Source organism: Lolium rigidum, chromosome 6 (assembly GCF_022539505.1).
Source record: "Lolium rigidum isolate FL_2022 chromosome 6, APGP_CSIRO_Lrig_0.1, whole genome shotgun sequence".
Taxonomy (NCBI): domain Eukaryota; kingdom Viridiplantae; phylum Streptophyta; class Magnoliopsida; order Poales; family Poaceae; genus Lolium; species Lolium rigidum.
Genome location: NC_061513.1, coordinates 343,189,402 through 343,205,995, shown reverse-complemented (window position 1 = coordinate 343,205,995; position 16,594 = coordinate 343,189,402). Strand labels below are relative to the sequence as shown.

Sequence of the window (16,594 nt, the reverse complement as noted above, 5' to 3'; positions counted from 1 at the left end):
ACATTGCTACAGGGGAAGAGGGTTTTTTGGGTGCCGATGGCCAGAACAGAGCAAGAGGATGAAGTGGCGAACCGTTCGGCACAGTTAAATAAAGGGGGTATAGTGGAGATTTGATGCCATTACGGTTTCCGAGGAAGTGATGTTAAAGCTATCAAATCTTGCAAAGAAGTTGTGAGGGCAAGGCATCATGATGAAGGATACTGCGACGGTTCTGCTCTACCACGACATGACCCGACGAAGAAAATGCAGAGTGATTTTGGAATTGTCATTTCCAAAACCAGGGGGGCATGTGTTATCACCAGAATTTGACCGGATCAGAGGTGGGCCGCGATTAAAGATGGGCTTGAAGAATATACATGGAAGAAATACATGAATCGGCCTTGTATACAAAGTTTGGGCTAGTTTGCCCGTGTATCTGTAATGTAGTAGGATACGTGTCAGGTAGATAGAGTTTGGCTCGTGCACGGTTGGGATTATTCCCACGTTAGAAAGTCTACGGACTATAAATATGTATCTAGGGTTTATGAAATAAACAACAATCACGTTCACCACAAACCAATCTAGGCGCATCGCTAACTCCCTTGTCTCGAGGGTTTCTTCCGGGTAAGCATCATGCTGCCTAGATCGCATCTTGCGATCTAGGCAGTACACGTTTATTCGTTGTTCATGCGTTGCTCGTACTGAAGCCTTGTTGATGGCGAGCAACGTAGTTATCATAGATGTGTTAGGGTTAGCATTGTTTCATCGTATCATATGCTTTCGTCCATGCAACCCTTAGACGTCTGGCCGTCCTTACATCTATCTTGGGTGTAAGGGCGGCACCCCGCTTGATCATTATTTAGTAGATCCGATCCGTTATGATTGCTCCTTGTTCTTCAAGGATTAGTTTAATATCCACATAGTTAGGCCTTACAAACGGGTTGAAGGATCCAGTGGCGCGTAGGGTGTAGTTTTCTAGCCCTAGACAGGATGTTCCGGGGATCAACTTCATGTTGGTTTTTAGGCCTTGTCTAGGGTCGGTTTACGATCACCGTGCGTGGCCGCCAGGCTCAATCACGCGTAGGATGTTCCGATTATGTGGTGAAAACCCTAAATCGTAGTAGGTCGTTTTAGCTTTATTTTGATCAAGCAGGACCACCATCTGACCGTACACCTCGTACGGATCATGGGTGGATCGGCTCCTTGAGCCGATTCACAGGACAACCCGAGAGCCGATCGAGGCTCGTATTTAATGTTTACGTGTATGCCATGCAGGAAACTAAGCGAGGCAAATCCAACACCTTCCCGACCGGGTATAGGTCAGGTGGCACGCCCTTGCACCAGCATCGGACGTGTGTGCCGGAGTCTTTGCGGGCCGTCGCTCGAGGGACCAGGGCCAGCCGCAGTCCTGGGAGCCTCCCGGCTCTACTGTGTTGCCCGTCGCTGCTCGCCGGTGGGTTTCTGACCGCAACAGTAATATGGACCGCTGAAAATCCCTGAGTTCTGAATTATGTTCTACGGTATTTTGTTGATCGAACAAATGGACTCCATGCAGTAGCAGGTCTTGGCCTCTGACTTTGATGATTGATGAGAAAGAGCAGTAGATTGTTTCTGCTTTGTCTGATAATTCTGCCGGACTGGATAAGTACTTGTCCCTTTCATAAATAAGGACTGAATAAGTAGTAGTACTGCCTAGTTAGCCTGAAGCACTTTTACCACTAAAAAGTGAAAAGAACCCTGTTTTTTACCTAGAAATTCGCTTTGGAGCCCGGGTATCATGGAGGCCTTTATTTACCCAGAAATTTGAAACCATAATTTCAAAGTTTCAAAAATTCAAAAAAAAATCTGGACATAGATAATGTTCTACTCTACCAACGTGAAAAATCTCAACCCGTAGTACTTAATATGATGGGCTTAACAAAAATGAGCTGTCGGATTTTGTCATTTTTCTGCAGCCCCAAATACTGAATATTTCTAGGTGAGATATTTTCCAGTTGGTAGATTACATCATTTTCTATATCTAGAATTTTTTACCCGAATATTCTGAAACTTCAAATTGCCATTATTGAACCGTTCAAAAAAGAGCTCCATGTCGCTCCTGACCCAAACATCCGCACTCGTTTTACCCCATTACCGCGCTGGCACAGTAGAACAGCCTTCATTTAATTGTTCCTTGCCGAAGTGAAGAATGTCTTGTTGGACTGAACTACCGACGCAGAGCAAAGTCACCTCCAAAAACAAACCAACCATGTACCGATAATGCGATGCAGCAGCGCTGCAGGGTCCCTGGGTAGTACAATCACCTGCCTAAACATGTAACCATGGTTCCGAAATTTCACCTGCCTAAACTCGCTTAGCTAAGAATCCGACCATGGGTTCAAAGTTAGTCATCTTGTGGCTGTCGTGGCTTTCGGCAAAGTTTTCCTCACAAGACCTCGCCTTTACCTGAAGAGAAGCCGTGTCCTGCATTTTTCTACATTCCCCAGCCGAAAGATTCCAGCACCCCTCCGACCCAAGAAGCGACTCCGCGGGCGGTGTTGTGCCAGCGCGAGTCATCGGCGACGGCAGGTGACGACGGCGACTTCCCTCTGTGGTGCGCTTTCTTCTGCGTTAATTCTCTTGATTTTCTTGCGGCTAGCTGTTCTTCAATCGTCACAAACCTCACGCGAGCTGTAGATGCTAGATCGCGTTTAAATCTGGAACCAGATGGAAATCCAGATCGTGGTTCGATGCACCTGTCGAGAATACATCTCTGAAATTGCTCTGTTTGAAACCTCCGTTTTTCATTGCCAAAGTATATCAATACCATAGTATTTCAGTGTCCGGCCAAGCAATACTTCTGCTTTTTATATCCTTGCTCAGTTTTAGTAGAAAAGAGGGTCAAACCATTTTTTCCCCCAATACTTCAAAAAGACATCAGTTTCGAGGATACTACGGCTTCCAAATCTGCAATATTTGTTAGAGCCAAACACCACACAGCATGTTAAAACAGTACTTCCTTTGTTCACTGCTGTAAGGTCTTTGAGATATTTGAAAATAGACAAGATACAATCAAAATGAGTAGAACATGCACACTAAAACATTTCTAGATACATGTATCTACAAAAAAAGTTAAAAGATTTTACATTAGTGAATGGAGGGAGTAGTATTTTTATAATTATAAACCATAGTATTCAGGGGTAATTTTATAAGACATGGTAAAAGATTATTTTTTCAAGTCTGAAATTATTTCTTACATTCTTACATTTTGTTTTGGGCTCTCTCCTGCAGCTCTCTCGTTTTTGCTCCACGATTCATTGAAGGCACTATATATGCCACTCTGCGGAAGGAAAACATACGTTTCCTAGCTTCTGGTAGTGTTTGTGTATTTCGAGCATTAAAAAAATGTACGGCGAGTCTAGCAAATATGGTAGCCTGGAGAGCATGCTGCATGATCAATGTTCAAAACCACGCGCTCTACCATTACAATTTTTGAAAGAGATCACAGACAACTTCTCATATGAGCGACTACTTGGTGAAGGTGGTACTGGCATGGTATACAAGGTAAGATTAAAACATGTCCATTTAGTCTTCCAGACATATGTGACCCATCCATATTAACAATAGATTATAAACAGGGTTTGTTACAAAGTGGGGAGATAATGGCTGTGAAGAGGCTAGAACCATCAATGGTGCGCGCTCAGAGTTTATTTGAGAATGAGGTTCACCATCTTATGAGGCTTAATCACCCGAACGTTGTCCGATTTATGGGCTACTGCTATGAAACAAAGAAGTTGTTTGAAAATTACGAAGGGAAGATGGTTTTTGCCGAGAGTTCAGAAATGTTGCTCTGCTTGGAGTATCTCCCCAAAGGAAGCCTTGATGGGTATCTTTCAGGTATGACAATTCAATGTGGAACATGTACTGTTTCTAAGTTTTCTGTCTTCTTCTGAGACTGTAATTTGCGTGGCTCCTAAAAACTGAATTTTATTCAGATATGCTACGAATGATAAAACATATCGATATGTGGTGCTGATATCTGTTTGAATAAGAAAGTACTGACGTGAAGATAGACAAGAACAGGATAATTACCATGTTGAAGATAGCTGTGACGTCATGCCTGTAAGCGATTAGATAGACATAGGCTAGACGAGAGAATGACTGGGGAGAATAGATTGACGGTTCTCTCAAATGTATGAACATGACATCTTTTTAATATGGCTGGACTTCTTAGATTTTCGCCAATATAACTAGACTCTTCAATAATCATGTACTGTCCTAATACCCTCTTGCCGTTTTACTGTTCTTCTATCTCATGGACTCCTCCCCGGCCGCTGCCCTTGCCTTGATACAGTAGACCACGTTCACAGCATCTGTAACAACAGGTTTATGTGATATGCTCTCCTTTTGGTAACAAATGCAGATGGATCCACTGAACTTGATTGGCACAGGCGTTACAAAATAATCAAGGGGATTTGCAATGGTTTGCACTACCTTCACGAGCAAATTGATAATCCTATTATTCACTTGGACCTAAAGCCCGCGAACGTATTGCTTGATGACAAGTTAGCACCAAAAATTACAGATTTTGGGCTGTCAAGACTTCTTGATCAGCATCAAACTATTTCTAGTCCAAATCGTGTTGGTACATTGTAAGTTTTGTTCTTCTTTGTAATCCTGTTTATTCAAGTCATCTGGAATATTTGTTTTCTCTAGTCTCTTCACCACTACAAAGTTTACTCATGCTGTAATGCAGTGGCTACATGGCACCAGAATACATCCATGAAGGTACAATCACACCTAAGTCAGACATATTCAGTCTGGGTGTGATAATCATGGAGCTAATAATTGGAGACAGGAACTACCCAAATGTTGCTGAAGCATCTTTAGAGGGCTTTATAGAGCTCGTATGGGAATTGTATTTCATTTTTCACGATTGATTCCTTTTTAGTCGACCATGCTATTGTTAATCTTTGCACAGTGACATTCTAGATTCTCGTTCTGATTTTGCAGGAACTTAAAAAATGGAGAAAGACGCTGAAAAAGGCACAGGGTTACACAAAGATAGAAGTAGATTGCCAACAAATAAAAAGATGCATTCAGATAGGTCTAATATGCGTGAATCCTGACTGGACCAAGAGACCTACGACAACAAAAATTATCGAGATACTTCAGGGATCAGAAAGTTCAGATTGTAGTACTAGCAGTGAGGCAATGCCATCAGCAGATCAGGTACGCTCTATTGAGAGTAATGCATTTGTGAAACATGCACTATTTGTCACTCTTAAAGTGCAGAAAATATTGTATTTTGATATGTATATCTACAATTTATTGAAATGCTAATGAACACAACTACCAAAACAAATTTATTATTAAGAATAGCATCCTAGCTGTTAGCCATCAAGTATCTTGGCTGCTGAAACTTTTCAAGCATTTTAAGTCTCCTTAAGAGTGGAGGCCCTACAAAGCTTTTGGCTGGCTGAGGTCCTATTTAATTTCATATTTGCTATGCTAGGATGGTGTATTTTTTCTAAGAAAATTTCTAAGCCAAATTTTCCTTTTGATACCTGTCAACAACATCAAAGCCTTTTCCCAAGCAAGTTGAAGTAGGCACAACATCGATAAGGTTCATATGCAGAAATTTGGTCACTTCCTAAATAATTACTCCCCTAATGCACAACTAGAACAAGTGATGTATTTCTAAAGAACGTTGTGATACCTACAGTAAATTTATGTGAAATGGTAGCCTAGATGGATATTGCATGCATCTAGTAAAATCAAACCTTAGATAGGTAATTAAGCATGTACAGTCTCACATAAGCATGTATGTTGACACAAAAGGAATTCTGTGGCGACATTATGCCTTTATATTTCCAAAGGAGGTTGTATTACACGTACGGTTGATCCTTAGGGCTGAAATTGATGTTGCTTCGTCCATTTTCTTACAACTTGTCACGTAAACTACTAAAATTTTGGCTATATCATTATTGGATAGAATACATACTTGAAAGTCACATGCACATTTTTTTGATACTTTCGCCGTGTGTATTCTTTTGTTTGGTTTATAAATATATTTCAAGTTTTCAATATAAATTAGTAGTGCAACTTGTCCGTTTAAGACCGTTGATGTCAAATTTATATTTATCTTCCCCTTAAGATCTCAAAGGGACTCAAAAGGCAGAAGGATTACTTTGGAGTTACTGATGAAGGAAAACTGTCTCCTAAAAATACATTATGTATCGAGTTTTTTGGGCAAGCTAAAAGAAGGGATCCACTAGTTGAAGAAGCATCAGTTTTTCTTGCAACGGTTGTTGCCTGTCAACGTGGAAAGTTACTATACCTCGAAAACCAAGGTAATGTTCATCTACAAATCGTGGATTGATCAATATTATTTGTTTGGTTTGCAGATGGTAGTGTTTTGCATGTTGAGTGAAGTTCTCTGTGCGCAACCCGTCAATATGTCAATGTGTTAATTTTTGTTCTCTTGGAACTTGTTTTTTGACACAATTATTTTCATGATATGTAGTTGCTTTGGCGAGGATGTTTTTTCCAATTGAGGCAAAAGTAACAATGGACATTGCTCAAGATGGATTTCCACGTGCTTCTGGTGCAAATCCACGTCCAGAGATCCAATGGGGAGATCTAAATAAAACTCCTTTCCAAATGAAGGATGAACACTTAGCTCGGATCAGAGCCCTCTCCCATGCTGGTTAGTCACAGTTTCGCTTTGTATAACCATGTGCTTTTATATTATTTGTATTTTAAATCTAGTGATAGTCACTTCTTTAGCTCATCTGCTTGTAACTTTCTGGACAAGAAAGTTGGGGGTAGTTGAAATCCCATATTTCCCCTTGAAAAGCAGTCTTGAACATCAAATGAAATATTATACTATTGTCGACGTAACATTAGTTCATGAATGATGGATAATTTGGCTCTTTTATGCTCTTTATTTAAGCCTGATAATCCATATGATCTAATGAACTGAAGAGCGGAGATTAGATGGTTTTTTTTTTAACACAAGGTCGTAGCCAAGCGTTAAATTAACAGTGGCAACATCACGAAAGATACAAGATGTTGAAATCAGCTTACAAAGAACCGCACGCACACCCTGATAGGAAAAGGCTCTTCCTAGAGCTCATACCAATGCATCCATAGGTGAATCATCCAAACTATTAAAAAAACCTCATGGCAGCCAACCCTCTCTTTTTTGAAATGGAGAACCTGCCTCGCATCAATTGATGCATTATGGCTTTTATTTTATTATTATGAAAAGTGTCCAAAGTATTTATTACAGCTCATGGTCACAAAGTGTGGCTAGGATCAGCCATCTAAAGATAGGTAAAACAGCCATGTATCATCATCAGCATGTAATCCTACTACAAGGACGCCAGCCGTATCAGTTGCAAATGTCGCGTGCTACCAACCCTCCTATACAAGAATCTTACCGCAAACTCCGTCACAAAAACTCCGATGAACACAAACTCCGATGAACCGCACATGGGCTCCAAGATGACGTCTTCAAAAAAGACATGACGCCAAAGCACGCCACCACCACCCGATCAGAAAGATCATGGATTTTCACTCGGAGTACAAGGGGAAGAGAGAGGCTGGCCCTAGACCGGCCAAGGGTTCCCCTTAGAGCATCTCCACCGGCGCCCCACATAGCGGCCCCGATAGCGATTTAGGGGCCGGGAGCCAAAATGGGCTCGTACCGGTGCGTCCCAAATAGCGCCGGCGCTTTTTCGAGCCCAACAGAAGCGTCGGCAACCCCGTGCCGGCCCCTTGGCGAAGGACGCGAATCGGGCGCGCCGGCGCCTCGCGAGGCGGAAAAATTTGGGCGTGGGAAGCCATCCATCCCAAAATTATACATCTTTTTCACCAAAACCCCATCCCCTCCATCGCTTATTTCTCCCACCCGCCGCTCCATCTCCCATCCAGCTTCCAACCCGAAATCCTCTTGCCGCCGCCATGGCGCCGAAGAGAAAGGCTCCGGCGAAGGCAACGAGAAGGCGCCGCCAAAGCCGCACACCGTTGCACCCAACCCCAGCCTATGGACTTGACGAGACCCGGGAACACCATTCGCGGACGCGTGTCTCGTCCTACCGCGTCCAGACCTCTCCCCGCCGGCAGGGACCTCAGGGAGCTGCGCCGTCACCATCCAGCAGCGCCACCATGGCCTCGTCGGCCCGCTTGCGGACAGGGTGTTCGCCGCCTCCACCAGACCAAGCGCGCGGATCGGAGGATGCCTCGCCGCCGTCGTCAACAGCGGGACCACCGGTGGCGGCGAGGGAGGGGTTGTGGGGAAGGGAGCTCGTAGGCTAGGGTTTCTTCCGCCTCCGGAGTATAAGAGGTTGAATTTTCTGTTGATTAGTCTTGTCGTGTGTGTGAATGTGTGATGGCGGTTGACCTAGTGACTGGTTGCACTTGAGCATAATTTTTCCGGATTCTACTATAAAACGACATTTTTACCAATTCTATGGATCTGGACTAACTGCAAGCTGAATGTTTATATACCAGTTGAGTTGGGCAACCGCTACTTCCCGCGCTGTTTGAGTGCGCTGGACAAGGTGATGGATAGTGAAACTGAACCAGCTTCGCTTGGAAGAGATAAACGCAGTTTGAAGAGGAAGTTTCATGATCTGCAGGACTTGGTTTTGAAGGCATTCAAGGAGGACACGAGGTTTGACATATCGATCTTTTCATCTTCTCTTCGACGTCCATTGGATTGGAGCTAGAAGTTTGACAGGTCGGCCTACGAGATAAAAACCTCGACCTCATTGTTGGCTTGTTGCCATATTGATACACGATTTTCCTTTGAAACTGCTCGTCAGATATTTCTGTTAAATGTACTCCGAGTAGGATACTGTTCTTGCCACAGCAGTCTAGCACCATCAGATATGATGAAGCTGGTGGCCTAGCCTTTGTATAGATTGTTTAGTTTTATGCCCATCTGTTCTTCAGTTCTTGTATAGTAGCTGTGGCACTAGGCATATAATATGGATCACCCGAAATACTTTTGAATTACGGTCTACAGTTCTGACGACCGATCAAAATGGACTCCATGTAGTAGCAGCTCTCTTGCTTGTGACGGTTGATGATTGGTGAGAAAGAGTTAGATAGCTTCTGCTTTGCTAGCTGGATCACTCTGCATGACTGAATAAATTCTACTAGTGCCTCTGTAGTTAATCTCTGAAGCATCATCTCTAGCAGATAGATGCATAGAAAAAGGTGTACGCTGTTTTTACCTAGTTACCTGCATCCAGCACAGAGGAACTTCTCTTTCGTAAATCGTCACGTACTCAACGCCGGAAGAAAAGCACGTTCAGCAATGGCAAGGACTTGGTTAGAAGAGAAAAGTAACAGAGGAAGGGCCTATTTTTAGGTGTAAAGGACCAACCTGGGGCGAAGAAAGCAGCCGTGGGGCATATCTGTAAGATGCTAGGGACCAGCGCGCAAAATCTCAAAAAAATTTGGACCATTTCTCGATTTGTGCGTGTCATCCTTGCGCAGGGGCCATGCTAATCTTCTCTGTATCGTTCCAATTTTATCGGATGTCCCCGAAGGGACGATGCCTCTGCAACGGCGGAACTTATAAACCGATCTAAACTTTCGTCGCTGCCCGAGGTGGGACTAAACAAAAGGTCGCCCCGCAGCCGCAAGCAGTATCCCGCCAGCAGAGAGTGTGGGCCGTATCAGGGTGCGGGGTAGATGTTGCTCCGTCGGCCCAGCTAAGGAAGCGAGCTGGAAACATACGTATGGCCTGCTTCGAGACAATCAGTGCTTCCTTGTGATGAGCATGTCGTGCGCGAGTGTGCGTCAGCTCGATACACCTCCTGAAATCACGGAGAAGCCAATCGAAATTCATCCGGAGACACTCGTTACCATCGACGAGGATAAATAATCAGTGCACAGCCATCTAGACATGCAAATGTCACCCTTACAGCCATCGTGGAACAAGCATCTGTATTCCAAGTGCAGCTGTATGTAACATGGATCTGCCGAAGTAGTTTCAGCAATGAAGTATGGTGGACTGAATGAACACCAGTACACTGTTTTTACTGCCCCTTCTGGACGAAGTAAAACACGTCTTGTTGGACGCTTGGACTGAACCACGCAGACACAGAGGTATGAGCAAGCTCAAGAGCAAAAACCATGTGCCGTTAATGCGAGGTAAGGCCATCTCCAACCGGCCGGGCGACCCAAACGGACGCGCTGGGCCGTCCGTTTTGAGCCGTTTGCGTGGCCGAGCGGACGCGCGGACGGAGCCCCGCGTCCGCGCGTCCGTTTGGGTCGCGCGCTGCGCCCAACGCGGCAGATTTGGGTCGCGGCGCCCTATGGTATGTTTTTATTGTAAATTCACTAGAAAAACGCAAAAAAATATTATATAAAATATATAAAATAGTACAAATGCTCAAAATGTATTACACATTACATAGTCCATGTAATCAAGGATAAAGTATTATTCAAATAAAATGAAAAAACGATATAAATGCTCTAGGCTTCAGGATTTCCTTCATCATTGTTGTTTGCGACATTGTTGCCTACGTGCTGCCACATGTGCTCGACCAAATCAGCTCGAAGCTGGTTGTGTACAGACTAGATCTCGAATTTCATGGTGCGCATGAAGAATGTCCTGGAATGATGCCGGAGCACCTTGATGAGGAGTAACCAACTCTCCTTGGCCTTCCCGAGTCATTATCAAAGAGTGAATCATCCCGCTCTACCTCAACAATCATGTTATGCATGATTACACAAGCGGTCATCACCTCCCACGAGTTTGCACATCCCGGGCTCACGGCGGGTGTCCGACGATAGCCCAACGAGTTTGGAGGATGCCAAACGCCCGCTCGACATCTTTCCGGGCTGCCTCCTGCTCTTTGGCAAACCTTGCCTCCTCGCTCTCGAGTTGGGGTTTCGAATTGTCTTCACGAGTGTAGCCCAAGGTGGATAGATACCATCGGCAAGGTAGTACCCCTTGGTGTAGTGGTGGCCATTGTTCTCAAAATCCACATCGTGGGACCGACCGTAGGCTAGCCTATCAAACACCGGAGAGCGCCGCAACGACATTGATGTCATTGTGCGAGCCAGCCATTCCGAAGAATGAGTTCCAAATCCATGTGTCATGGGAAGCAACAGCTTCAAGAATGACTGCGCACCCCTCAGAATGGCCGTTGTATGCCCCCTGCCAACCAAAGGGGCAGTTTTTCCACTCCCAGTGCATGCAGTCTATGCTGCCAAGCATCCCAGAAAACCCCTGGAAGCGTTGATCGACAACAGACGAGCTGTGTCCTCTGCATTAGGTTGCCGGAGGTACTTGTTCTCCGAACGAACCGATCACCGCTTCCGCAGTAACCCGTACATCGATTCCAAGCCGGTTGAATCACTCATGCGCGTGTACTCATCTACGAAATCACCGGCAACGCCATATGCGAGCATCCTAATCGCCGCCATGCATTTCGGTACGAAGAGAGGCCTACCTTGCCAATTGCATCCACTTTCGCACGAAGTAGTCGTCGTAGATCTTGACGCCATCCATTATCCGGCGGAACAGCGGCCTGGTCATCCGAAAACGACGGCGAAACAAGGACGGCACGAACAATGGATTGGGTTTGAAGTAGTCGTTGTAGAGCTGGTCGTGGCCGCGTTCTCTTTTGCGGTCCAAGGCGGCCGCGCGCCCCGGCAAGGACCCCCGGTGCACGGGGATTTGCGAGACAATGTGCTCGTGGATGAGCAGCACAGCATCCGTGAAAAATTCGTCATCGGACTCCTCTTCTAACGACGTGTCGATGAAGTTCTTGAAGTAGTATTCGTCGTCGTTGTCCACCATGATCTGAAAAGGGACACATTTTAGTTCGAGCATTTGAACGAACACCTCGCAGGCGGAGGCGATCCAAATGTGTGGTGACCCTGCATACCACTGCATGTTGTAGTATGCCAGTCGTTGATATAACATTCACGAAGTACCATTCCGCAAATATTACATCCCTCAGAGTAGTACAACAGAACATAGCAGGGTCCATAACTCATTCATTGATTATTACAACCAACATACACATGTCGTCTTGGAGCTCCTCTTGGGTCCTAAGAGGAATACTCCTGGGTTCGAGGTGAACCCAACTTAACTTACAATACCAGAGTTTCATTAAACTAAACATTTATTTCATCGAGCAGCTAAATACTAAGAGTTCGGGCTGCTCGGTTACTACTTCTACCGATTATCTCTAGGCTTGATCTCCTCCGGAAGCCTCCCCGGATCCGTAGACTATGAGATAGTCTACGCCTTCAACTCCTCCTGAGAGGTCAGGTTCTTCATAGCCGATGATCTCGGCTCCTTCATTGTTGTCGTAGTTCTCCTCCAGACGATTCAGACAATCTAAGCATGGGATTTAAGAGTGGTATGAGTACGAGCGTACTCAACAAGTTCATTATAGATAAGAGGTGTTTAATGCACTAGCTACGATATTAGACCGGAAAGTCTAGTATCAATGCAAGTTTTGATAAACATTTCTTCAAGAGATTGCTTTTATTCCAAAGAGCTATGTCCGTCGGCCTTCACCGGTTTACTAGAACTTCATGGAGCTCCTTTTCGGCCGCGTTCGCAGCTTCCTCATCCCGGAACGGGGAGTGACGAGTCACGCTTCTTTACACTCTGCAGAGGTGTGTTGCTTTACCCATAAGAGATCTTAACCTTGGTGCCAACCGGGCAGCTTTCCCGTCCACACTTCCTTCGGTGTGAGGCCCGGTATAAGGTCTAGCCAATCATGTTCCTCCGCTACCTCGAACACCCACCCTTTGTTGCAAGCGCCGACCCTGGGTCCACGTCGGTCCCATTATTCCCGTAATTTCAGGGTGGACCCCGACCACGACAACAGTGTTGGGCTCTACCATACACTCCTACGCCGGTGGCTGCAACCCATCATAGACCGCAATACCGTGGGGACTTAAGGCTTCCCCAACCTACCGCTTGTTCTTCGAACGACAAGTGTCTACGGACCGTGCCGTGGGGACTTAAGGCTTCCCCGACCTACCGCTTGTCGCCGACGGATACAAGTGTCTACGGTAAAGCGCATCCATTGATGAACGAGAGGTGGAAACACTTTTGACTACTCCGTCCCACTCCGGATCTTATGGTTAACACGGTTATTACGGCACAAGAATCATCGGCGACATTTGTTATTTAATCCTAGATGGATATAAACCCGTGCAATGGAACCTCCACCATATTAACACAATCCATGGTTCCATTGCCCACCACTTAGTCATATTCATAGTTATGAAAGTAGTGGTTTTGATTTTTGTGCAATAGTGATAACCATAATACTTTGCAAGTAATTTGATAGAAATACTCAAATGACATGAGCAAGTGATGAACTTGCTCGAACACTGCAAAGTTTTGCAGTTGGAAGGTGTGGACTGACCCTTGTCCTCTGTTTCTGTAAAATAGCATCATTGTCCGATAAGGGCAATGGTTAAAGAAGAAATTATGCATGCTTTCCATTTTTAGGGTTTGTTCCCCCCTTTCCGATGTCTTATTATTTTATGTGAGAGGTATTTACTAAGAATAATTTGGAGATTCTCTATTTAGGGTAAATACAACCTTGAAATATTGACAAGGTGTTTTTATAGTCCAATTACATTAATGGACTTATTTTCTTTATTGAAAATTATGTGTGATTTAAATCATTATTTAAATCATCAAATTAAGACTTATTCATAATTATCTTCAAAAATCCTCTTTGATATTTTATTTGGATAGAGAATTTTATGCTGATTGATGTTCATATTTTTAATTATTTTTTTAGAGCTATTAAGTATTTATGGTGCCCTTTCAAAGTTTATGTATTTAAACGGAATTGTGAAATGGCAAAAATGCCCTCGGGCCCACCTGTCGGTGCAACCCAGTGGGTTAGGTCGAACCGACCGGCTCGGTCCGGCTCGACCAGCCCCATTCCCCTCTCTTCCTCTCACGCGCGACTGAACCCTAACCCTAATCCCTCTCTGGCGATTCGCGTCGCCACCGCCGTCGTCGCTCGATTCCGGCGAGCTCCGCCGAGCCGGCCCCCGCCATGATGCGCAATCGACGCGCCTCACGACGGCGGTCATCTTCATCCGCGTCGATCTAGAGCGGTGCTGCTCTAGTTCGTCTTCGACCTCCCTTGCGGCGGCTAGGGTTACGGGATCTTGGTGATCCCGCCGCTCACCGGGCTCCGGCGCGCGTGGCGCCGCCGTGGGCCTCGCCACGGTGGTGTGGGGTGCTACGGCGCTTGTCGGCGCATGGCCCGGCTCGGCCGGTGCTACCGAGCACTCGGCGCGCGCCGCCGTGGCCGCCATGGCCGCATCTGCTCGCCGTGCTAACCCCGGGTATGTGCGCCACCTCCTCGCTCTTTCTCCTTTGCCTCGTTCTACTCCTTCCTTCCTCTTCTCCGTCTAGCTCGATCTGCTGGCTTGTCGTGCCTCATAGAGGTGCGGCCATGCCGTGATGCTTCTGCTTGTTCCGCTCGTGCTCGTTTCTGCTGTCGCTACCCTGCTTGGGTTGATGTGCTACTCGTTCTTGCTCAATTGCTTGCTCGATGCGACTTATGAATTATTGCTCATGAGCATCGATGTGGTGCTCTGTGTAATCTAGTGATTCCTACCGATTCTCTCGTATAAATTTCCTCTCCTGTAAATGCCATAGATCTGCTCTTGGCTTGATCATCCTGTGATGATCCTTGCCTTTGGCAAGTGCCGGTGCTCCGTATGTGTTATTATATGTGCTCTAATCCCTAGGACATGCTCAATTGAGCCTAGCTGTTGGCATTAACAACTCCATCCCTTGATGGAGTGCTTCGGATACAATTATATTTCATATATTTGATTATCTGTGATGCAATAGTTGGTTAATTTGTGGCTTTGGATGATCCTGTGATCACCAGGACTTACTGTTGGCTTATCAATTAACATGAATTCATTTCAATTGCTGCTGTTGCTTGAGGATCTAGCTCCACACCAAATACTGGTGGTTGTTGTTGCTTGTGAAAGCAATACTGGTGGTTGCTTGAAGGATTTGATACTCTGGATGCATCTGTGTGTGTTGTCTTATTTAATTATGCTTGTCAGTGAAGCTTGGCTTCCTATTTCTGACAACTGACATGATTTACCTGATGCAGTAGTGATTGGGTGCATCCTATGCACTATATGGATGGAAACCAACATGTGTTGGCACCTCCTGTGATGCATGAACTCCCTTGGAGTGATGATATGCTTCTCTTGTGGCTTTTCTGTGTGGCTAGGTAGTTGTGGTGACCCTAGCAATGCTTGGTGTGCTAGTAAAGGTTGCTCCTACCTCTTATGTATCGTCGTTGAGCAATATTACTCGGTAGTCAATCATGGGCTTTCGGTATAATTGATGTTGAAATGAAGATAGACATATAAATGTCTATATTCCGATGGTGTAGCTAGCTATAGGGTGCTGAGTGAATCCGTGTGGCTAGATAGGGATTGAATCCTTGTTGGATTTCTCTGGTTGTCTCACTGTGCTGACACATCCAGTGTTCCCTGGATGATTTCCTTCTGGCTATTCATTCTTTTTGCTTGCACCACATGGCTTGGTAGCCAGATGATGATACAAACAGGGTTTCTACCCTTTTCTGTTGTTGTGATGTATGCATGTGCTTATGATATGAGCAAAACTGTGGCTTGCTCATGATTATCTGCGTATACCTCACTCCAGCTCCTATAAAGGTTGCTGGTGTAGAGGGTTTGCTTCTGTGATGAACTTATGCCTGCCCTGCTCCTCCTGACTTGCTGGTGATGCTTGATTGATTTCTGGTGATGGGGAATAGGTGAGACAGCTCTAGCTGTTCACCTGTTCTTGGTGTTCTTGAGCTGTTCTTGGTGCTCGGTGACTTACCCTGCTGCTTGGTCGATGAATGAGCTAGGGTTTGCTGTGGAAAAGTTTTTATATGGCTGGCCCTAGCTTCTATGGTCGACAGCTCTTGCTTGTCACTTTGGTGACTCCTCACTGTGTTGTGTGTGTGTGCTGCATGCACACAGCCTTGTGAGCAGGCTGTGTGTGTGTGTACACCAGATACTATGCACTTGGGCTTTGAGAGGATTGGCTCGGCAGAAACTTGATCATATCCTCTTCATTTCCATTATTTGCTAACCTGCCAAGTGGCAATGCCACTTGGCATAATTTCTTTCTTTGTTGTGCTTGTGTGCAGGAACAAAGTGATGACCAAGATGATCTTCAAGCTCAAGATTAGATGATATTCACATTGTAGTATTTAGGATAGATTCATACTTGTACTCTTATTTTATCTTCTTTTTCTATTTATCCCAATTTGTGTAATGTGTTGTAAGTAATTCCTTTATTTCAATTCTGAATATTGTAATTGATATTGTATCTTGTGTGATTATTAATAAAGCTCAAAGTTTCCCTAATGAGCTTTACTAAATAAATGTAATGTTTATATTCATTGATTATTCATATTTGTTTAATGAATTACCTCAATTTTGAATTATGAGATATTCATATTATGTTTAAATTTGAAATTCAAAAGTTCTTGTGTTTGAATTCAATCATGCAACTTAAGTTGTAATGCAATACTCTCCTCTCTTCTCAAAACCCTAGTTCAATTAGGTGAGTTACAAG

The 16,594-nt window shown here is 44.9% G+C and overlaps 1 protein-coding gene and 1 non-coding gene across 2 annotated transcripts; one reads left to right on the top strand and one right to left on the bottom strand.

The window, feature by feature from the left end:
* Positions 1–2,460: 2,460 nt before the first annotated feature.
* Positions 2,461–8,863, top strand: LOC124667107 (cysteine-rich receptor-like protein kinase 44). Its single transcript, XM_047204435.1, has 9 exons — positions 2,461–2,547; positions 3,250–3,522; positions 3,597–3,855; positions 4,382–4,610; positions 4,715–4,865; positions 4,972–5,190; positions 6,116–6,311; positions 6,485–6,667; positions 8,476–8,863. Exons 2-9 carry the CDS (start codon positions 3,364–3,366, stop codon positions 8,691–8,693), a joined length of 1,614 nt encoding a protein of 537 aa, XP_047060391.1. The 5' UTR covers positions 2,461–2,547; positions 3,250–3,363; the 3' UTR covers positions 8,694–8,863.
* A 559-nt stretch (positions 8,864–9,422) lies between these two features.
* On the bottom strand, positions 9,423–9,525 carry LOC124668721. Its single transcript, XR_006991815.1, has one exon. It is a non-coding gene; the product is annotated as a U6 spliceosomal RNA (small nuclear RNA).
* Positions 9,526–16,594: the final 7,069 nt, after the last annotated feature.

Coding starts and splice junctions, on each gene's coding strand:
- LOC124667107 (XM_047204435.1), top strand. CDS start 3,364: ATGTACGGCGAGTCTAGCAAATATGGTAGCCTGGAGAGCATGCTGCAT. Junction 3,523..3,596: donor GTACTGGCATGGTATACAAG/GTAAGATTAAAA, acceptor GATTATAAACAG/GGTTTGTTACAAAGTGGGGA. Junction 4,611..4,714: donor CCAAATCGTGTTGGTACATT/GTAAGTTTTGTT, acceptor GCTGTAATGCAG/TGGCTACATGGCACCAGAAT.